The sequence below is a fragment of the Anomaloglossus baeobatrachus genome, chromosome 3, assembly GCF_048569485.1.
Source record: "Anomaloglossus baeobatrachus isolate aAnoBae1 chromosome 3, aAnoBae1.hap1, whole genome shotgun sequence".
Classification (NCBI taxonomy): Eukaryota; Metazoa; Chordata; class Amphibia; order Anura; family Aromobatidae; genus Anomaloglossus; species Anomaloglossus baeobatrachus.
Window position 1 is genome coordinate 312,483,457 of NC_134355.1, and position 22,301 is coordinate 312,505,757.

Below are 22,301 nucleotides of genomic sequence, written 5' to 3' on the forward strand. Positions count from 1 at the left end.
CTCTGTCCAGGAAGGCGCAAGGTAACTTCGTCATCAGTTGCATCCTCTTCCACCACCTCTGTTGACCTCCTCGAGTGCCTGACTGTGGGTTGACAGTAGGTGGGATCTAGACCTTCATCATCAATTGTTGTGTTTGCACTCCCCTCCCCCTCAGACCGAGCCTCTTCTTGCCCTGACCGAATATTTAAGTTGTCATCCCAATCGGGTATCTGCGTCTCATCTTCATCAGTATGTTCCTCATTGTCTATAACCACAGGTGTTACAGTTTGTGACAAAGGGTCAACATTATGCTCAGAAACTTGGTCCTCACGGCCTGAATCAGAGTCACAAAGGTTCTGGGCATCACTGCAGACCATTTCCTGTTCTGTACTCACTGTAGCTTGGGAGCAGACCTCTGATTCCCAGGCTATAGTGTGACTGAACAGCTCTGCAGACTCAGCCATCTCAGTTCCACCATACTGTGCAGGGCTGATGGAGACTTCAGAGCTGGGAGAAAGCAAGTTTGATTGGGATGACAACTCAGAGGACTGGTGTTTTTTGGATGCGGTACTTGAAAAGGCTGAGAGGGCACTTGTTGGACCACTTGAGATCCATTCAAGCATTTTCCTTTTTTGGCCATCATCTACCTTTGTTCCTGTTGTTCGTGTCCGTAAAAAAGGGAGCACATCGGATTGTCCACGGTAAGTAGTAGACATCTTCCTTTTGCTGGTAGATGGTCTATCTTCAGCAGATGATAATGGACCTTTGCCACCTTCCCCACGGACAAACCCTTTTTTTCCTTTTCCACCACGCCTCTTCCCCTTTCCACCAGCATCTGTCATTTTGCCACTCATGTTGATTGCGACAAGATTGTGCACTGAAAATGTGGTAGTAAAAATTGAGAGGTGGTGTAGATTGCAGCGGTGGTCTAGCTTTATTAACAGCAGAATAATAAAGAATAAATATCCCTGACAATGCAACTACGGCCCTTAAACTGGCAGCATAAATTGCTAGTATAATGGCTTAGTAAATATCAGTTTGAGTGTGCAATGCAGGCAGACGTGCTGCAAATATCTGTGCACTACTGGGACTATACAGAAGTCCAACAGCCACGTTTAGGATGACACTAGGTACACTCAGTGTTTGCTAGTATAATGGCTTAGTAACTATCAGTTTGAGTGTGCAATGCAGGCAGACGTGCTGCAAATATCTGTGCACTACTGGGACTATACAGAAGTCCAACAGCCACGTTTAGGATGACACTAGGTACACTCAGTGTTTGCTAGTATAATGGCTTAGTAACTATCAGTTTGAGTGTGCAATGCAGGCAGACGTGCTGCAAATATTTGTGCACTACTGGGACTATACAGAAGTCCAACAGCCACGTTTAGGATGACACTAGGTACACTCAGTGTTTGCTAGTATAATGGCTTAGTTATAATGAGTTGGAGTGTGCAGAGGACAGGAGGGTACAGTGCCAGGATTGTGGGGCTCTGGGTAGAGGAAAGGAAGCCTGCCTTTCTATTCCCTCCTAATGGGGAAATGCAGCGAGGAAATCCCTGACCTTAGCTACACAGACGCTGTCTCTGTTTTCAGGACCTGTCACCTATGGCTCTGACCCTGCCGGTACGAGCCCTTAAAAGGACTGATAGAAAGTGCTATCCCTAAGCTGTACAGCGCTGTGTATGGAGCGCATACAGCAGTATCGGCGATAGGACAAAGGACGGAGCTGCGCCAGTGATGTCTGACACCAAGGACGCAGAAGAGATAATGGCGTCCGGACGGGCAGATACTCGTTTTTATAATGCAGGGACATGTGACATGGACATCCTATCACACATGCCGTTGCTTCTCTGGCTAAAAGTCCACTTAGCTGTGGGTGTGTCTGGGATTGGCTGACATAATGGCCCTCCCCACTACACGCGCGCGCTTAGGGAAGGAAGACAAGAAAACAAAAAAAAAATGGCGATCGCCATTATCCATACAGCAGTGATCCCGCACACTATACAGTTAGGTCCAGAAATATTTGGACAGTGACACAATTTTCGCGAGTTGGGCTCTGCATGCCTCAACATTGGAATTGAAATGAAACCTCTACAACAGAATTCAAGTGCAGATTGTAACGTTTAATTTGAAGGTTTGAACAAAAATATCTGATAGAAATTGTAGGAATTGTACACATTTCTTTACAAACACTCCACATTTTAGGAGGTCAAAAGTAATTGGACAAATAAATCAAACCCAAACAAAATACTTTTATTTTCAATATTTTGTTGTGAATCCTTTGGAGGCAATCACTGCCTTAAGTCTGGAACCCATGGACATCACCAAACGCTGGGTTTCTTCCTTCTTAATGCTTTGCCAGGCCTTTACAGCCGCAGCCTTTAGGTCTTGCTTGTTTGTGGGTCTTTCCATCTTAAGTCTGGATTTGAGCAAGTGAAATGCATGCTCAATTGGGTTAAGATCTGGTGATTGACTTGGCCATTGCAGAATGTTCCACTTTTTTGCACTCATGAACTCCTGGGTAGCTTTGGCTGTATGCTTGGGGTCATTGACCATCTGTACTATGAAGCGCCGTCCGATCAACTTTACGGCATTTGGCTGAATCTGGGCTGAAAATATATCCCGGTACACTTCAGAATTCATCCGGCTACTCTTGTCTGCTGTTATGTCATCAATAAACACAAGTGACCCAGTGCCATTGAAAGCCATGCATGCCCATGCCATCACGTTGCCTCCACCATGTTTTACAGAGGATGTGGTGTGCCTTGGATCATGTGCCGTTCCCTTTCCTCTCCAAACTTTTTTCTTCCCATCATTCTGGTACAGGTTGATCTTTGTCTCATCTGTCCATAGAATACTTTTCCAGAACTGAGCTGGCTTCATGAGGTGTTTTTCAGCAAATTTAACTCTGGCCTGTCTATTTTTGGAATTCATGAATGGTTTGCATCTAGATGTGAACCCTTTGTATTTACTTTCATGGAGTCTTCTCTTTACAGTTGACTTAGAGACAGATACACCTACTTCACTGAGAGTGTTCTGGACTTCAGTTGATGTTGTGAACGGGTTCTTCTTCACCAAAGAAAGTATGCGGCGATCATCCACCACTGTTGTCATCCGTGGACGCCCAGGCCTTTTTGAGTTCCCAAGCTCACCAGTCAATTCCTTTTTTCTCAGAATGTACCCAACTGTTGATTTTGCTACTCCAAGCATGTCTGCTATCTCTCTGATGGATTTTTTCTTTTTTTTCAGCCTCAGGATGTTCTGCTTCACCTCAATTGAGAGTTCCTTAGACCGCATGTTGTCTGGTCACAGCAACAGCTTCCAAATGCAAAACCACACACCTGTAATCAACCCCAGACCTTTTAACTACTTCATTGATTACAGGTTAACGAGGGAGACGCCTTCAGAGTTAATTGCAGCCCTTAGAATCCCTTGTCCAATTACTTTTGGTCCCTTGAAAAAGAGGAGGCTATGCATTACAGAGCTATGATTCCTAAACCCTTTCTCCGATTTGGATGTGAAAACTCTCATATTGCAGCTGGGAGTGTGCACTTTCAGCCCATATTATATATAATTGTATTTCTGAACATGTTTTTGTAAACAGCTAAAATAACAAAACTTGTGTCACTGTCCAAATATTTCTGGACCTAACTGTACACTGAAATTTCATAATAGTGTGAGTCACAGAGTGACTTACACTATTACAGCGGAAAGCCAGCTAGGAATTATCTGTTTTTTTTGCTGCTAGAACTGTTCTCGAACGTTTCTAGAACTATCGAGCTTTTGCAAAAAGCTCGAGTTCTAGTTCGATCTAGAACAGGCCCCAAAATCATTCGAGCCTAGAACTGGAGAACCTCGAACCGCGAACCGCGCTCAACTCTATTTATGACTACTCTTTGTTTTCTATCTTTTAGCCAATTCCTTACCCAGTTGCATATAGTTTCCCCTAGTCCTTGCTTCTAGAGCTTCAGTATAAGGCTATGTGCCCACGGGGACATTGTCCTGTGGATATATCCGCAAGACATTCCGCAGGTGCTCCCAGAAATCCGCAACAGAACTTTCTCTGTTTCAATGCTGCGGATATACAGCGGAATGTCGTGCGGATATGGTGCGGGCATTCTGCATTGAGGATACAGTACCATGGCTTCGTCACTGCATCCTCAATGCAGAACAAGTGCTGCAGTGATCGGGGTGCTCATACTTACCTCCATCATGCAGCACCTCGCTTTCTGGTGGCCGGGTCACTGTCAGGCAGCGTCTGGTTCACTGTGCTGGAGGTGGGCGGGCCTGAACTAGCTCCGGCTGTCACATGACCGGAGCTCGTGCAGGCCCCGCCCACCTCTTCTTTCCTGTACCTGGCTGGATCTACCGCGCTGCTGCCGCTGCCGCTACACCGGACGGAGAAAGTGACTCGGGTCTCTATCAAGGCAGGTAAGTAAATGGGACCCTGCGGAGAAATCCGCAACAATAATTGACATGCTGCAGAAAAATCCGCAGCGGGGCACAGCATTTCCCAAATGCCTTAGAAATGGCTGGGGAGTAGCTGTGCTTCAGATTTCTGGAAAATCTGCGGCTTTTCCGCGCGAAATCCGAGGCAAAATTCACGCATTTTCCGCAGCGTGGGCACATAGCCTAAGGCTATTATTCAGTACAGTATCAAATGCCTTTCCAAAGTCCAAATAAATCACATCAGCTTCATAGTATGGTATTTATATCAGTCTATCCCCCTCTTTTTTTGCTTGGATCTGCACTCTCCCCATTTGGCACAGGTGATTTTAATCAGCAGGAGACTGCAAGAGGGGTCAGCCTTCTTTTTGCTCCCAGTTCACATATGGGAGCCAGTGGGAGGTGAGTGCACAGCTCCTTTCACTGTGTGCTGGTGCTGTGTGGTGGCTGCTGTTGTGGTGGTGTGGTGTCGGTGGGGCGGCGCAGCCTGGAGCCTTGGGGGCTTTGCCTTGCAGCATGGGTGCTGTGAGGCACCAGGTCGCCCGCCTTGCTGGCGCTTTGTCGCTGCGGCAGTGGTCAGTGCACGGTGCCACACAAAAAGGTCAGGTTAGGGACCCACTCAAGAGGTTTGCCGTGACGTGGCAGTGGGCTTAATACAATCTGATCAGAATGGTAACAAAAGAACCTCATGTTCTATTTAATTTTTCGCCTAGCGGCTTTAGATCATTGTATTTTTGGGATGTGCGATCCATGTCTTTTTCTTCATAGTATGGTATTTATCAGGGCCGGCTCCAGGTTTTTGTGGGCCCTGGGCGAAAGAGTCTCAGTGGGCCCCATCCACACAGAGACATGCACAGATACATACACATACAGGCATACGTATACATATATATTTAAAGAGAAATTCACAAAAACACATAGACATAAATCTAGACACAGTCATATACACTGCCATACATAGATACATATCATACATACACACACACATTATTTTTATATATTTATCCTGTATATATATTTCTAATATTGGGAAGCCGGCAACAGCCTCATTCACCTCCCGGCTTGTCTAACAGACATGGCCGCACATAGGGCACACTAACACTGCTGTATATACATCACAAGAGAGGTCTGGGGTGGGGGGGGGGACATACAGCACCTGGGTGGAGGGGACATACAACTCTGGGGGTATAGTAGTATGCAGCCCCCATATTGTGTTATGAAGCCCCCATTGTCCTCCATATAGTATTATGTAGCCCCCATATGCACTATGCAGCCCCAATATAGCACAATGCAGACCCAGATAGCATTAGGCACCTTCATGTAGTATACAGCACACATATAGCACAATGCAGACCCAGATAGCAATAGGCACCCTCATGTAGTACACAGCCCCTAAATACCACAGTGCAGAGCCAGATAGCATTAGGCACCCTCATGTAGTACACAGCACCTATATAACACAGTGCAGAGCCAGACAGCACAGTGCAGAGCCAGATAGCATTAGGCACCCTCATGTAGTACGCAGCACCTATATAACACAGTGCAGAGCCAGATAGCATTAGGTATCCTCATGTAGTACACAGACCTGTATAGTACAGTGCAGACCCAGACAGCACAGTGGAGAGCCAGATAGCATTAGGCACCCTCATGTAGCATACAGCTTGTATATAGCATAGCCTGTATATAGCACAGTGCAGAGCCAGATAGCAGTAGGCACCCTCATGTAGAATACAGTGATTAATACTCAGTGGCGTAACTAGAGTTTGATGGGCCCTGGTGCAAAATTTGGATCGGGGCCCCCCTCCACGTACACCGACACTTAGGGTGCGGGATAATGACACTGACACTCGGGGTACAGGATAATGATACTGACACTTGGCTCTTACCCTCAGCACCCAGGTTTCCCATGATCTGAAATCCCTCTATCAGTACCCAGCTTTCCCATGTTCTGATATCCATCTTTCCCTCAGCACCCAGATTTCCCATAACAGAGTAAAGCTGGGTGCTGAGAGATGTATAGCAGAGCATGGGAAAGCTGGGTGCTGAGGGAAAGAGCCTTTTTCCCTCAGCACAAAACATTCCCATCCCATACTTGTATCTTTGTCCTCCTTGTATATAGATCTCCAAATACTATAATGGCCCCCACATAGCCTTCCGTATAATATAAAGAGTCCCATATAACCCGTCATATATTATAATGCACCCCCATAGTTCTCCATGTATTATAATTCACCCCATAGTACTCCATATATTATACTGCACCACAGTCCTCCATGTTTTATAACGCACACCCATGTGTGACCATGTGTAAGGTAGCCTCCATATTCCTCCATTTATTATAATGTAGCCCCCATAGTGCTATATGTATTATAATGTAGCGCCATAAATCATCATTTTGTATTATGCAGCCCCATACTCCTCCATGTATAATGCACCCCTAGTCCATGTATAAGGTGTCCTTCATGTTTATTATGCAGTCCCATAGACCTCCATTTATCATGGAGCCAGGCCCCTCCAGGCCTCCATGTGTCATGCAGCCAGCAAAATAAAAAAACAAGTACCTCTCTTCTCCTTCCAACCCTGCGACTACGGTAGTTACGCCCCTGCCCCCATATGTCACACACCCTGCACCCCCATATCTCACACACCCTGCTTCCCATACAGCCTGCACCCCCATATCACACACACTACACCCCCATATCACACACACTACACCCCCATATCTCACACCCTGCTTCCCATACAGCCTGCACCCCCCATATCCCACACACACACATTGCTCCCCATACAGCCTGCACCCCCCATATCCCACACACACACACACTGCTCCCCATACAGCCTGTACCCCCCATATCCCACACACACTGCTTCCCATACAGCCTGCACCCCCCATATCCCACACACACACTGCTCCCCATACAGCCTGCACCCCCCATATCCCACACACACACACTGCTCCCCATACAGCCTGCACCCCCCCATATCCCACACATACTGCTTCCCATACAGCCTGCACCCCCCATATCCCACACACACTGCTTCCCATACAGCCTGCACCCCCCATATCCCACACACACTGCTTCCCATACAGCCTGCACCCCCCATATCCCACACACACACACTGCTCCCCATACAGCCTGCACCCCCCATATCCCACACACACTGCTTCCCATACAGCCAGCACCCCCCATATCCCACACACACACACACACTGCTCCCCATACAGCCTGCACCCCCCATATCCCACACACACACTGCTCCCCATACAGTCTGCACCCCCCATATCCCACACACTGCTCCCCATACAGCCTGCACCCCCCAGATCTCACACACTACACCCCCATATCTCACACACCCTGCTTCCCATACAGCCTGCACCCCCCCATATCACATACACACTACACCCCCATATCTCTCACACCCTGCTTCCCATACAGCCTGCACCCCCCAGATCTCACACACTACACCCCCATATGTCACATACCCTGCTCCCCATACAGCCTGCACCCCCCATATCACACACAATACACCCCCATATCACACACACCCTGCCCACATATCTCACCCTGCCTGTACCCCAACTTACCCCTCTCAAACACTCTGCACCCCTTCACATGCTTCTGTCACAGTCTGCAGCCCTCATATGCCACTCACCCTGCAGCCCCCCTCACCCTCATGTCCCCTCTTTTCTTATTACCAGTGTGTATGTGTCCAAATAGCCTTCAGTATCTTGCTTTCAGTATCTTGCTTTCTGCCGGCCTCCTGTGTCTCCTCCCACACAGTCACATGGGCGTGACATCATCGCAGGTCCTGCAGGATGGAGTATTCCGTCTGCTGTGCAGGTCAGGAGCACTCCTGCAGCTCAGAAACGGCTGGTGGCCTCTCCAGGTCAGGGGCCCCTCTACTGACACTGGGCTCCGCTGACTCACAGGCCGGCCACTACACAGCGGCACTACACATAGGGGCCCGGCAGCCGGCTCTGCAGAGCGGCTGCCGGGCCCCTATGTGTACTAGTGCCGCTGTGTAGTGGCCGGCCTGTGAGTCAGGGGAGCCCAGTGTCAGTAGAGGGGCGGCTCACTTCTCGTTCGCCCGCTGATCCGGTCTCCTCGGCGCGTCGTCCATTGCTGTCGCTCACTCTGACCTCTCAGCAGGCGCGCAGTGATGACGTCACCGCGGTCCTCTGCAGAGCTGTCAGAAGAACGCCGACAGTCACAGCGGGGAGAATGATAAGAGAGGGAGCGCGCCGCTCACTCTCTCATCATTGCTCTCAATTGTATCGGCACCTGCGATGCTGATGCAATTGAAAGCTCGATCCTCGGCGGGGGGCGGTGACAGCGCGGCCACCGGGCCCCCCTGAGTAGCGGTGCGCCACTCCTGCCACCGCGAGTGGGCCCCCCTTCAGCTCAGGGCCCCAGCATTTGACCGGGTTTGCCGGGTGCTGGCGCCGGCCCTGGTATTTATATCAGTCTATCCCCCTCTTTTTTTGCTTGGATCTGCACTCTCCCCATTTGGCACAGGTGATTTTAATCAGCAGGAGACTGCAAGAGGGGTCAGCCTTCTTTTTGCTCCCAGTTCACATATGGGAGCCAGTGGGAGGTGAGTGCACAGCTCCTCTCACTGTGTGCTGGTGCTGTGTGGTGGCTGCTGTTGTGCTGGTGTGGTGTCGGTGGGGCGGCGCGGCCTGGAGCCTTGGGGGCTTTGCCTTGCAGCATGGGTGCTGTGAGGCACCAGGTCGCCCGCCTTGCTGGCGCTTTGTCGCTGCGGCAGTGGTCAGTGCACGGTGCCACACAAAAAGGTCAGGTTAGGGACCCACTCAAGAGGTTTGCCGTGACGTGGCAGTGGGCTTAATACAATCTGATCAGAATGGTAACAAAAGAACCTCATGTTCTATTTAATTTTTTGCCTAGCGGCTTTAGATGATTGTATTTTTGGGATGTGCGATCCATGTCTTTTTCTTCATAGTATGGTATTCACATCAGCTGCATTACCAATATCCAAATTTGCACTTACCTCTTCATAGAACCCCAACATTTTGGTTAGACACGACTTATCTTTCATGCATCCATGCTGTCAGTTATTATATTATTTTCTGCAATATATATTTTGCATGTCATCCCTTAAAATGCCCTCAAAAACTTTGCACATTACTGATGTCAGACTTACTGGCCGGTAGTTGCCTGGATCCACCCTCTTACCTTTACTTAAATATTGGTACCACACCAGCAATCCTCCAAACCTGTGGCACCAGTCCTGTTATAAGCGAGTCTTAGAAAATGAGATACAGCAGTCTGTCAATTACTAAGCTCAGTTTCCTCAATATTCGTGGATCAATGCCATCTGGCCTGAGGGATTTGTTAATGTTTAATTTACTCAGACATACTTCTTCTTGTGTTAAATTAATAAGTTTTTAATGACAGCTCACAGCTACCACTAAGCCCTAGATTAGCAATGAATGGCATCTATGAGACCCCCCATTATTAACCTATAAGTGAAAAGAAATAAACACAAACACCAAAAAAATGCCTTATTTGAAAAAAAAAAAAAATACAAATAACCCCACCCTCTTTCTCAAATTCATGAACCCTAACCACCCAGTTCTGACATAATCCACACAAGGTCCCACGACGATTCCGGCTCTGCTACATACTGCAGTCACCAGTGCGCAGGCACTGAACATGTCCGCATGCTGTGGCTTTAGGCAGAGACTGACTGAGCGGCAGCTGTAAGCGGTGACGTCACTCAGTTTACCTGCGGTCACAGTTAGAGGTTCCCACGGTACAGCACCTGTGACCGCAGATTAAATGACCTCAAGTTACCTAATTAAACTCAGTGACCTCACAACAGGTAAACTGAGTTCACGGACCTGCATCTCCTGGCAGAAAAATGTGTTTTTTGCAAAGAGATGCAGATTTGATACTGAAATTTATACACCATATTCCTGCTTCAAATCTGTAAAAAAAAAATGCATCAAAACATAATGCAGTTTTGATGCAGTATTGATGGGTTTTTTTTAAGAAAGGCTAAAAAGTTCTCCATAGGATTTACTGCAGGTCAGGTGAGAAAGGGCTATGACATTATTATTGAATCTTTAAGGCCTTTACTAATTAGCCAAGCAATGAAGACTTTGATGCATGTAATGGAGCATTACCCTGCATAAAAATCATGTTTTTTGAAAGATAATTTTTTACTGTACCACTGCTTGAAGTAAGTGTGAGCTGTCATCTGTGATTTGTCAGGTTTTATCAAGCCCTGAATTAGTAATGGCTAGGGGTATATAAGGCCCTCATTACTAATCCTGTAAGTCAAAAGGAATAAACAAATACAAGAGAAAAATTCTTGATTTAAAAACCAACAAAAACACACACTTTCACCAACTTTTTAACCCCAAAAAACATCCCTGCAGGTCCGACGTAATCCACACGATTGTGTGAAGTCACATTAGAAAACATGACCGCTCACTGCGACTGTAAGGGACACACTGACAGAGCCGCAGCTGTGACTGGTGATGTCACTGACTTCACCTGAGGTCAAAGCTAAAGGATCCAATGGTACCACAGCTGTCACGTCAGGTGAACTGACCTGAGTTGAACTCATTGAACTCAGTCACCTCAGGTGAAGTCATTGAATTCCATGCCGGATTACTGGATTAGGCAATGTGTGTACATTGAGTACTTGGTTGCAGACATCCCTGCACCAAATGTGCATCTCCTGGCAAAAAAAGGGCATCAAAATAACATCATCACGTTTAGATGTTTTTTTTGGCACAAGATGAAAATTTGGTGCAAGAAATTTGTGTATAAATTCCAGCACCAAATCTGCATCTCTTAGCAACAAAATGTAGTTTTCTGCCAGGAGATGCAGGTCTCATTGAAATCAATGAGTTCACCTAAGGTGAGGTCACTGAGTTCAATGAGTTCCCCTGAAGTGAGTTTACTTGCAGTTACAGGTGGGCGATCATTGGAACCTCCAGCTGTGACCGCAGGTAAACTCAGTGATGTCACCGCTCACAGCTGCGGCTAAGTCAGTGCCTGCATGCTGCATTCTCAGTATGTAGCAGAGCTGGGATCATCATGGGACATCATATGGATTAAGTCAGATCTGTAAGGGTGTTTGGTGGTTAATAAAGGGGTGAAAGAGGGTGTGTGTATTTTATTTCAAATAAAGGATTTTTCAGTGTTTGTGTTTCATTTCTTTTGTCTTACAGGATCAGTAATGGGGGAGGTTTTGTAAACTCCTATCCATTACTAATCTAGGGCTTAGTGGTAGCTGTGAGCTGTCACTAACCCCTTATATTACCTCAATTACCACTGCACCAGGGCAAATCGGGATGAGTTAGGTAAAGCGCTAGAATTGTCACATCTAATAGATACAATTCTGGGCAGCTGCAGGCTAGTATTTTTAGGCTGGTGGGGCAATATCCATGGCTCCTCCCATCCTGATAATACCAACCCCCATCTGTCTGCTTTTCCGTGTCTGGATATCAAAAATAGGACCCTTTGTGTTTTTCCTTTTTATTTTGATATCCAGCCACGGTAAAGCTTATAGGTGTGGGCAGCAGCCTTGCAGTTGTTGGTTTACCTGCGCTGGCTAACAAAATAGGGCGGGAGCCTGCGTAATTTTTTTTATTATTATTTATTTATTTTTACATATTTATACAGAAAATTAACTGCAACCAATCACAGATGCAGACACAGGGTGGGGGTCATGTATAGCAGTCTGCAACCAATCAGACACTGGCACTGAGGATGGGTGGGAGCAGCAGTAAATATTGATGAACTTTGATAAGCAAGCCTGGAAGAGAGTCTAACTGCAGTGTGATCCTCCAGGAAACACGGTATGTATAATTATCCTGCTCTTACTATCATTTAACTTCCAATTACAGCCCCCTAGTGCTTACTATGGCCATTTTACAGCCCCAAACATCTCGTCCCCCTTGACCTATATAGGGTTGGTTGTTCAGGGTCAAGTTCGATGTCAAGTTCGCTTGCCAAACCCGATTTTTTTTTGTTTAGTTTGTGCTGATTCGGCAAACCAGAAAATCCACTGGCCCACGCATCACTAATCATGACCCAATATATTAGCAATCTCAATAGTGCTGTTTACATCTGTAAGACTTGTATTAATTTTTTACTTTTCAAAGAGAAAATCTCTTTCGGCACATTTTGCATGAGGAAAATAAGTTACCTAATAATTCTGCACACCTTCATAAAGGGGGTTGATATCTTTAGACCACACCATTCTCACCCCCTTGCATGTTGGTCAGATAAATGGCTGCTTGTAACTTTCTAAATCCTACAGTATAAAAACATGTGTTGCTCCCCCTTCATTATATAGTAATGTCCCCCATCCTGTACTAATATCCCTTATCCTAGCCCCATCATGGTATATATGTTCCCCATTGTGGTATGTCATTCATCCTAGTATATATGTCCCACATCTTTGGAAAATACTGTCCTCCATTCTGGGACCATACTGTTATATAGTGTATGTCCCTCATCCTGTACTAATGTCCCTTATCCTAGGCCCATCATGGTATATCTGTTCCTCATGCTGGTATATACTGTATGTCCCCCATCCTGAACTAATGTCTCTTATCCTGGGCCCATCCTTGTATATATGTCCCCCATCCAGGAATATATGTCCCCCATTTAGGTATATATGTCCTCTCATCCAGGTATATATGTCCCTATTCTGGTATGTATGTCCACATCCTAGTATATATGTCTCCATCCTGCTATATATGTATCTGATCCTGGTGTATATATCCCACATCCTGGGCTCATCCTGGTATATATGTCCCCCATTCTGGGACTCTCCTAGTATATATGTCCCACATTCTGATTTCTCTGTCTCCATCCTGTGCCCATCCTGGTATATCTGTCATCAATTTTGGTATATATGTTCACATTCTGGTAAATATGTCACAATGCTAGTTATATATGACTCTTTCATGATATATCTGTCCCCAACCTTGTCCCCTTCCTAGTATATAGGTTCCCCATCCTGGTATATACAGTATGTCCCCTTTCTGGTATATATGACCCCTTCTTGGTACATAAGTTCCCCGTTGTGCATAAAAACCAATAAGAATAAAAAACATCATACACTCACCTAAGTTAGGATCCAGGGTCCTGATGAGTCCAGCACGGGCAGATCATCTCACTGTCTTCGCATGCACAGCACGTCAAAGTCCCAACACTGCACGACAACATGACCAAGCTGGGACTCTGAAGTCCGGTAGGTCCATATGATCATTGGAACAGGTCAATCTAACCCTCTGCCCTCCCCTTCCCTAAGTGGGTATGTTACTGGACTATGCCCTCCTTCATTACACAAATACACATTACCTGAAATGCTTCAAACCAGTAAGCATAAGTTTATCCAGCTTGGAGTTGGAAAATGTCTAGAAATTGTTATATGGGTGAAATACTAATTTGCCTAATAATTCTGCATATAGTGTATTAGTTTTGTCATAACAATATAGTGATAATGTTATTTGGCAACTGTATGACTGTATTATTTAAAAGAAGTACTTAGAAAATTATATTATTGCTTAGTTTCTATGTTATCTAACCAATACTTGGTATTATATTGTAGCACTTTTTTTTTTTTAAATGAAATGTTTAATGTCAACAAATATTGTATTTAACAATAGTTTCTAATACCTAATAATAGGTCCAGGATGGAGTGAGAAAAAATCTCACCTACCAAACTGGCATTGCTTCTTTGCACTGTGATCCTCCTGGCTTTGACATCTGATGAATGGTATCATGTGGAGTCATGTGCCAACTACACCCAATCAGCAGCCAACAATCAGCTGTAGCCTTTACTTTATGTCTGGCCTAAAACACACTTCCGTATAAAAAACGTACATGTCTCCCGTTCCGTTTTTTCGGGTCCGTGTTCAGTTTTTTATGGGCGTGTGACTGTGTGATGGCGTATGCTTGCCGTGTGTGCGTGTGGAATGGCTGTGTATGCGTACGTGTAATGTCCGTGTGAAATGATCCGTGTGTGATGCTCAATGTTGTTGATACATGTCGGCTGTCAGCAGACAGAGTCGCGCGATGAGAATGAACTCTGGTAAACGTCACCCGACTTAATTGTTATACCGCAGCTCTGTCTGGGTGTCGTGTACTGATTAGCGGTCACCCGTGATGGACTCTCCGGTGACCGCTAATCCCCTGAGTGACTGAAGTGAGCAGCGCGATTAGCGCTGCCGTCACTCAGGCTACCCGCGGCCAGCTGGAGTCCTCCCCCCAAGACCGCAACTCACCTGTGACTTCATCGCTGTCACTTGGGCGACTTGCTTTCACAGTTGGAGGATCCAGCGGTGGCCGCGAGTTACTTGAGTGACGCCATCGCTGATCGTGCTACTCACCTCAGTTGCTGCGTGGAGCTGACAGAAGCGGCGGTGTTCTTCTGCAGCTCCTGTCACCTTCATGTAGCAGAGCTGGAAGCGACGCGGGACCTCCGTGGATTACGCCGGCCATGGATGGGTTTTTGGGGCTTCATAAAGTGGTGAACAAGGGTATTTGTTAGTGATTACTATTGCAAATAAAGGATTTTTACAGGTGTATGTGTTTAATTACTTTAACTTACAAATTACTCATGGAAGGTATCTCGGGGAGATGCCTGCCGTGATTAATCTTGGACTTAGTGGCAGCTATGGGTTGCTACCATTAACTCCTTATTACCCCGATTGCCAACACACCAGGGCAATTTGGGATGAGCCGGGTACAGTTCCGGAACTATCGCATCTAATGGATGCGGCAATTCTGGGCGGCTGCTGGCTACTATTTTTAGGCTGTGGGGCTCCCCATAACGTGGAGCTCCCCATCCTGAGAATACCAGCCTTCAGCCGTATGGCTTTACCCTGGCTGGTATCAAAATTGGGGGGGACCGCACGTCGTTTTTTTAAATTAATTAATTAATTAATTATTTATTTAACTGCACAGTATATACCCGCCTACCGGCGGCTGTGATTGGTTGCAGTGAGACAGCTGTCACTCAGCGTGTGGGCGTGTCTAACTGCAACCAATCATAGGCGCCTGTGGGCGGGGGAAGCAGGGAATAGTAGATTGATTAATGAGCGGCCAGCTTTTTCAAATTAATTGAAGCCGCGTATCTTTGGCACAGCTGTTTTTCGCCGCGCTGATGATCGGGATCGGTGAGTATGCGACAGGGGAAGATACAGACCAAGCGCCAAAGGGATGATGACTGAGAACAGCAGAAAAAAAGGTAAGTAGACTGACATTTACCAAAAAGAAAAAAAAGCTTACCAAAAAGAAAAAAAAGCCCGACATCGCTCGTTTAAAAACGCACATGGACGGTACAAGCTGCACACGGACATGCTACATGTGCCGTCCGTGCAGGCACGGACCCATTGACTTAAGTGGGTCCATGCCTCCGTGCTGACGGCTAAAAACGGACATGTCAGCCGTGTGGAAAAACGCACACACGGACACACGTTCCATGTGGTTTTACGTGTGTGTGAGTTCTACCATAGGGTAACATTTGCCAACGTGTCTCCGTGCCGCCGGTACGTGCAAAAACGTACCAAACACGTACCGGGGGCAAGGATGTGTGTCGCAGGCCTTTGAATAACTTTTTTTTTTTTTTTTAAATTTTTTATCTCGCACTTTTATGTTTATTAATAATAATAATAATAATAATAATAATAAAAAACAGAAACTTATCTCTCCTGTGTATCTGGGAATTCATAAATATTAACACTTACCATCACCATCTAAAAACTTTTGAAAGAAGTGGTCAAAATTTGGAGAGGTTTCTGCATAGGCTGCCATGGCTTCAAAATGATATAGAGATTTTATTACATCCTTTGGATTTCTCATCACATAAATAATCTGTAATAAAAAAAAATAGAAAAATAAATTCTACACTTACAAATCATCATCATCCTTTATCTATTTTACGTTTTCCCGTTTTCTCGTTCTCATAGAGACACACTCCTCTGAATATTATACACGTCATGCTGTAATAGTTTCTGTGCATAGACACTCCCATTGTGACGTAGGGCCTATCTCTATCTCATTCATACACTGAGGGCACGCCCCAAAGATGTGATACATCCTTGCCTGTACCAACATGCCCAAAGGTAAGCGTGCCTCTAGAGGCTCGAGTTCGGTTCGTCGAACGGAGGTCACGTTCGAGTTCGGTTCGACGAACTTCTCGAACCCCATTGAAAACAATGGCAGGCAAACACAAACACATAAAAACACATTATAAATGTACACATACAGTTAATAAACATTGCCATTACACTTACAGGTCCCTGCGACGCATCCTGCACTCTGTCTCCCGCCGCTTTTCCTTCTGATAATCGCTGCATCCTCCGGGTAACCAGCACTGATGATAGGACCTTCCGTGACGTCAAAAAAGCATGTGACCAGCCACGTGCCTATTATCTCATTGGCTACAGACTAGTCACATGGCTAGACATCATTGCTAGGTCCTGTCAGTGCATCTCTCCGGTACACGGTGCTTGTTTGTGCATCCCCGTGTACCGGCGAGATGCTCTGGCACATGGTCGGCTCTCCGTTCTGCTTCCCCATTCAATAATTCACCGGCTGCCACAGCCATTCAATAAGGGAGATCACCATTCCTATAGCAACGCGCCTGTCAGCGGTGACGTCACCGCTTACAGCACGCAGCTGCTGCTCACTCACTGACTGATATAGACTGCACGGGAAGCAGCAGCGTCTTCCTCCCATGCAGTGCTGTCGGATGTAGCAGAGCTGCATGGGTTGAAGGAGAAAGAAGACAGAAGACCATGGATCATGGAGGGATGCGAGGGAGTAATGATCATGGAGTCTCTAAGTGTGTCTGTGTATTTATTTCTATTAAAGTATTTTTTCTCTGTGTGGTGTCTTTTTTTTTAACCCTTTATTGGAGATTCTTAATGGCCGGGTCAAACTTGCCAGACATAAAGAATCTCCGACTTAATACTAGCTAGTAAAACAAAGCTAGTATTAACTCATTATTACCCAGGAAGACACTCATCACCAGGGCAGCTGGAAGAGTTGGATACAGAGCCAGATAATGGCGTTTCTATGAAAGCGCCATTTTCTGTGACGGCTGCGGACTGGAATTCGCAGCAGAGGGGCCCAGAAAGCTAAAGATAGCAACGTGTGCACATAGCTTTACTGTGAAAAAACACGTTTTTGTTGATTGAACCGTTCTCGAACCTAACTCGAACTGTCGAGCTTTTAGCAAAAAGCTCGAGTTCGAGTTCGATAACCCCCCAAAACCTAAAATCACTCGAACATGAAATTGGCGAACCTCAAACATCACTCAACTCTAGTCTCTAGGTTGGCCATTTCATTATTTCAATGTTTTCTGTTTCAAGGAACTACTTTACCCATTTTGCTGTGTGACAGGGATATTGTCCTGCTTAAATATTGCTGGCTTATTGAGTGATGAACACAAGTAAGGAACCACGTACTGTTTAAGAAGGTCTGTCGAGCTTTTAGCAAAAAGCTCGAGTTCGAGCTCGAACACCCCCCAAAATCACTCGAACATGAAATTGGCGAACCTCGAAGCTCGAACATCGCTCATCTCTACTGATGACATGGTGTTCAGCCCATCTCTCACTCCCTCATTTGCGCTGTTTGTATGCCCCATTGAAGTAATACACATCATTCCCAAAATCTTACATCCTCCCAATGCACCAACACGTCCACTCACAGTGCAATAGGCACCTACATACTCTTCGTTCATATCCTTCATACAGACATTGAGCTACATTAGGGAGATACTATCTGTTTTCTCTTTGCCTTACTCTTTAATTTCAGGCCTTATAACTAAGGACTATTGATGAGTGAGCAAGCTCGCCACGGCTCAATACTTGATCGAGCATCATGGTGATTTGGTACTCTCATTACACGGCTAAGTATTGTGGGTACTCAGATGTGTCATTCGTGAAACATTGAATACAAAGCATAGGCTTGTTTTGATGAATGATGGGAGCCTGCACCCTAGTGAAAGTCTCTTGCAGTCTCTGAATGACTCTCACTGGGTAAAAACAATTTTTTCAAATGTAGTGTGTCGAAAAAAAAACCCAGCTCTGATGTTTACATTGAACATTTTCCCTCCCCGGCTTACTATGTGCTATTACTACAAGTTCCATAATGTATTGCAGAATCCTGTGAGCCAGCACTTAGCATACACCCTCCATTCTCCACCCTGACTTGCTGAAGATATCGGGAGATTCCAAGTGTCAGTGCAGCCCAGGATAGGTACCAGCCCATCTGGCAATTCCCAGATGGCCAGTACAGCCCTGACACTTCACTAGCAAAAGAGGAAACTGTTAACTTGTTCATAGACATTGGAACAAAGTTGCCCAAAGCCTTTGATTTTGCTGAGACCAACTATCAATATTATGTGTATGGGGCCCCTAACTCTTCTATCAATGCGCAATGGGAGGAAAAAGATGTGCCAGATGAAATTCAGATTGCCTTATTCTTTTGTTTTACAGGACCTAAGCCATTGCCAGTCAAGTATTCGCTTGGATTGCTAAACTTGTGGGTGTGTGTATGGGGGGGCCTATCTAATTTGTTTGCCAGGCATAAAAGAGTTACCATTTTTAGTTGAGGTGATTAGTTGGATTAAACAATTTATTAGTTATATCGAACTAGGATTAAAGGAAACAGAAATGTTAAAAATAATTAATGTTTTTGCATCGAATCTATCAGTTCTTATCTGAGTTAAGGCCGCTTTACATGCTACAATTTGTTTGATGATCCCATTAGCGATGTGACACTCCCAGATCATAGTTATGATTTGCCAAGATCGCTCATAGCTCGTTTATTAGCAGTCACAAGTAACGATCTCACAAGTGACGCCAAATCCCAAATCGTTCAACGATATATTGTTTGACCAAGGCGGTTGTGTGGATGTTGTTCGTTGTTTGCAGGGTGTCAAACGTGCCAATATGTCTGCTGCGATCCAAACGACGAGCAATATTTTGAAAATGAACGATGTGTTAGCGATCAACCATTTTCAACCTATTTGCGATCGTTCGGAGTCGCACGTAGGTATAACACGCAACGACGTAGCTAACGATGCCGGATGTGCGTTCTGAAAACCATGACCCCGCCGACATATCGTCAGATAGATCGTAGCGTGTAACGCTGCCTTTAGCTTCTCTTACCTTTGCTTTCTTGTTTTTTAGTTCACGTGGCACAAACCTATATGACAAATGTGATGCAAACAAGCGAGGAGAGGGACGACTTTGAGGGTCAGTATTCCCATCCTTACTGACAGCTTGAAATTCAATCCAAGGTACTTTTTCAGAGGTTTCTATTTGTTCTGTTCCATTTCTGTACCCTTCACTGTATATTAAACTTAGAATCTGCTGTGTCCAAATAGTCCCTGGTAATAAGAATAGAGTTAATTTACAAATGTTATGGACTCAAGATCATAAAAGAAATTGTTTATATATTAAATATGAAATTAGATCTCTAAATTCCAATAACACTAAAACTCGTGGGCAGACACTGGGCCCTGTGCATGACTTGTGTCTGGACCCCTCTATAATGTCCCACTCCATACAGTATATTCAAATGCACATTAACAAGAAAATACCCATTAGTAATGTACTCATATTATATGCACATTTTAACACATTAAATATGAATTAACACGTTTTGACTGGACATACATAGTACATTCATGCTCACAAGCATATTAACATCATAACACATATACAAGTGCATCTCAATAAATTAAAATATCATCAGAAAGGTAATTTATTTCAGTAATTCAATACAAAAAGGGAAACACATTATATAGAGTCATTACACACAGAGTGATCTATTTCAAGTGTTTATTTCTGTTAATGTTGATGATTATGGTTTATAAACAATGAAAATCCAAACGTCATTATCTCAGAAAATTAGAATATTATATAAGATCAACTAAAAATTTTTTTTAAACTCAGAAAAGTTGGTGCCTACTAAAAAGTGTGTACAGTAAATGCACTCAATACTTAGGCGGGGCTCCTTTTGAAAGAATTCCTGCCTCAGTGTGGCATGGAGGCGATCAGCCTGTGGAACTGCTGAGGTGTTATGGAAGCCCAGGTTGCTTTGTTAGCAGCCTTTGGGTTGTCTACATTGTTGGATCTAGTGTTTCTTGGATTATCTGCCTCTTCACTCTTCCTCCAGACTCTGGGACCTTGATTTCCAAATGAAATATAATACTTACTTTAACACGAAAACACTTTGGACCACTGAGCAACAGTCCAGTTCTTTTTCTACTTGACCCAGGTAAGACACTTCTGGCCTTGTCTATTGCTCATGAATGGCTTGACACAAGGATGGATACCACAACCATAGTGCAAGTATCCAGCTCAGGTAGTTAACAACTCCTCAATCCTCTCCACAGTGTCCTAACTACCCCAAGCTTGATCTCCTTTGTGTGCTGAATGGGATTGAAACAAGTCAGTGTAATGCAGATTGGCGCATTAGGCTGGAGTCACACTTGCTTGTGACTCACAATAGGTTGACATGGCATCACCTGGACCATCCACTGGCTCTTCTGACAGGAATGTGCAGCTTCATGTATTTCTATGGAGAGCAGACAGCCTTTCTGGGTGATGTAATCTGATACTTGAGCAAATCACGCAAAAGTGTGACGCTAGCATATTGTGGATAACAGGACATTAGTCTTCACCAGGGGACTAGGAAGACTGCAATCACTAAAGGCTGCTTTACACACAACGATATCGCTTGTTAGCAATGTGACATGCCCAGATCGTTGTTACGATTTGCCGAGATCGCTCATAGGTCGTTTTGTAGCGGTCTCACGTACACATCTCACAAATGACGCTACATCATTCAGCGATATATTGTTTGACCAAGGCGGTCGTGTGGATGTTGTTCATTGTTGGCAGGGTGTCAAACGTAGCAATATGTCTGCTGCGTTCCAAACGATTAACAATATTTTCAAACTGAACGACGTGTCAACGATCAACGATTTTCACCCTATTTGCGATCGTTCGGAGACGCACGTAGGTGTCACATGCAACGACGTCACTAACGATGACGGAAGTGCGTCACGAAAACCGTGACCCCGACGACATATCGTCAGATAAATTATAGCGTGTAAAGCGGCCTTTAGACTCTGTTTACTCGTGCAAACATCAGCAACTACATAACCCACTCTCCAGGACCCATGATAAAGACTTCAAGCTGCAAGCAGAGTCCTATGGAAAACCCACACATCAGACCTGACCATATGCAATGTCTGGATGGTGTCTTTCAAGCCTTAAAGTCTCCAAATGGCCTACTGTGATGTAGCAGAGATGACGCGTCAGTGCAGAGCACAAAAAGATGCCCGTAGACGGTTGGTTATTGAAGGTGGATTATAATGATGAAATGTGTCACGCTCCCCGGGTCCCCTGCTCTGCTCCCCGGCTCACCTGCCACGCTCCCCGGCTTCCCTGCGTCGCTCCCCGGTTCCTCTGTCCGGCGTCCGCCGCTCCCCGGTCTCCAGCCTCCATTGCCTGCGGTCCCCAGGCGTCCTGGTCCCCGCTCCCGGCGCCCGTCGGCTACTCAGCCCCAGCCCGGCTCTCCTGCTTCCTCCTCACCGCTCCCTGCCCTGGCTTCTGGCACCCGGGCCTCCCGCATGCGCGTTAGGGCGCGCGCGCGGTCATTGACCCTTTCTTAAGGGGCCAGCGTCCACTGACAGGAAATTGAGCACACAGGTACAGGGTATAAAAGGGGTTAGTGTCCAAGTGGGCGGGGCCTGTTCTTCGTGTTTCCCAAGCTAGGAGTCAGGTCTCCTTGTGTTCCTGTGATATACTCACCTCTCTCTCTTCTAGAGCCGATCCTGCCTCGCCATCCGGTCCTGCCGAA

At 45.7% G+C, this 22,301-nt stretch overlaps 1 protein-coding gene across 2 annotated transcripts in view; it reads right to left on the reverse strand.

Annotated features, from left to right (window-relative positions):
- LOC142295221 (amine sulfotransferase-like) overlaps positions 1 to 22,301 on the reverse strand; it is a 119,397-nt gene that overhangs the window by 51,553 nt on the left and 45,543 nt on the right. For both annotated transcript variants that reach the window (XM_075338309.1, XM_075338311.1), the window contains exons 3-4: positions 19,598 to 19,818; positions 16,166 to 16,292 (exon numbers count right to left, since the gene is read on the reverse strand). In XM_075338309.1, the coding sequence (XP_075194424.1) occupies positions 16,166 to 16,292; positions 19,598 to 19,818 (348 nt within the window). The remainder of the gene's footprint in view (positions 1 to 16,165; positions 16,293 to 19,597; positions 19,819 to 22,301) is intronic.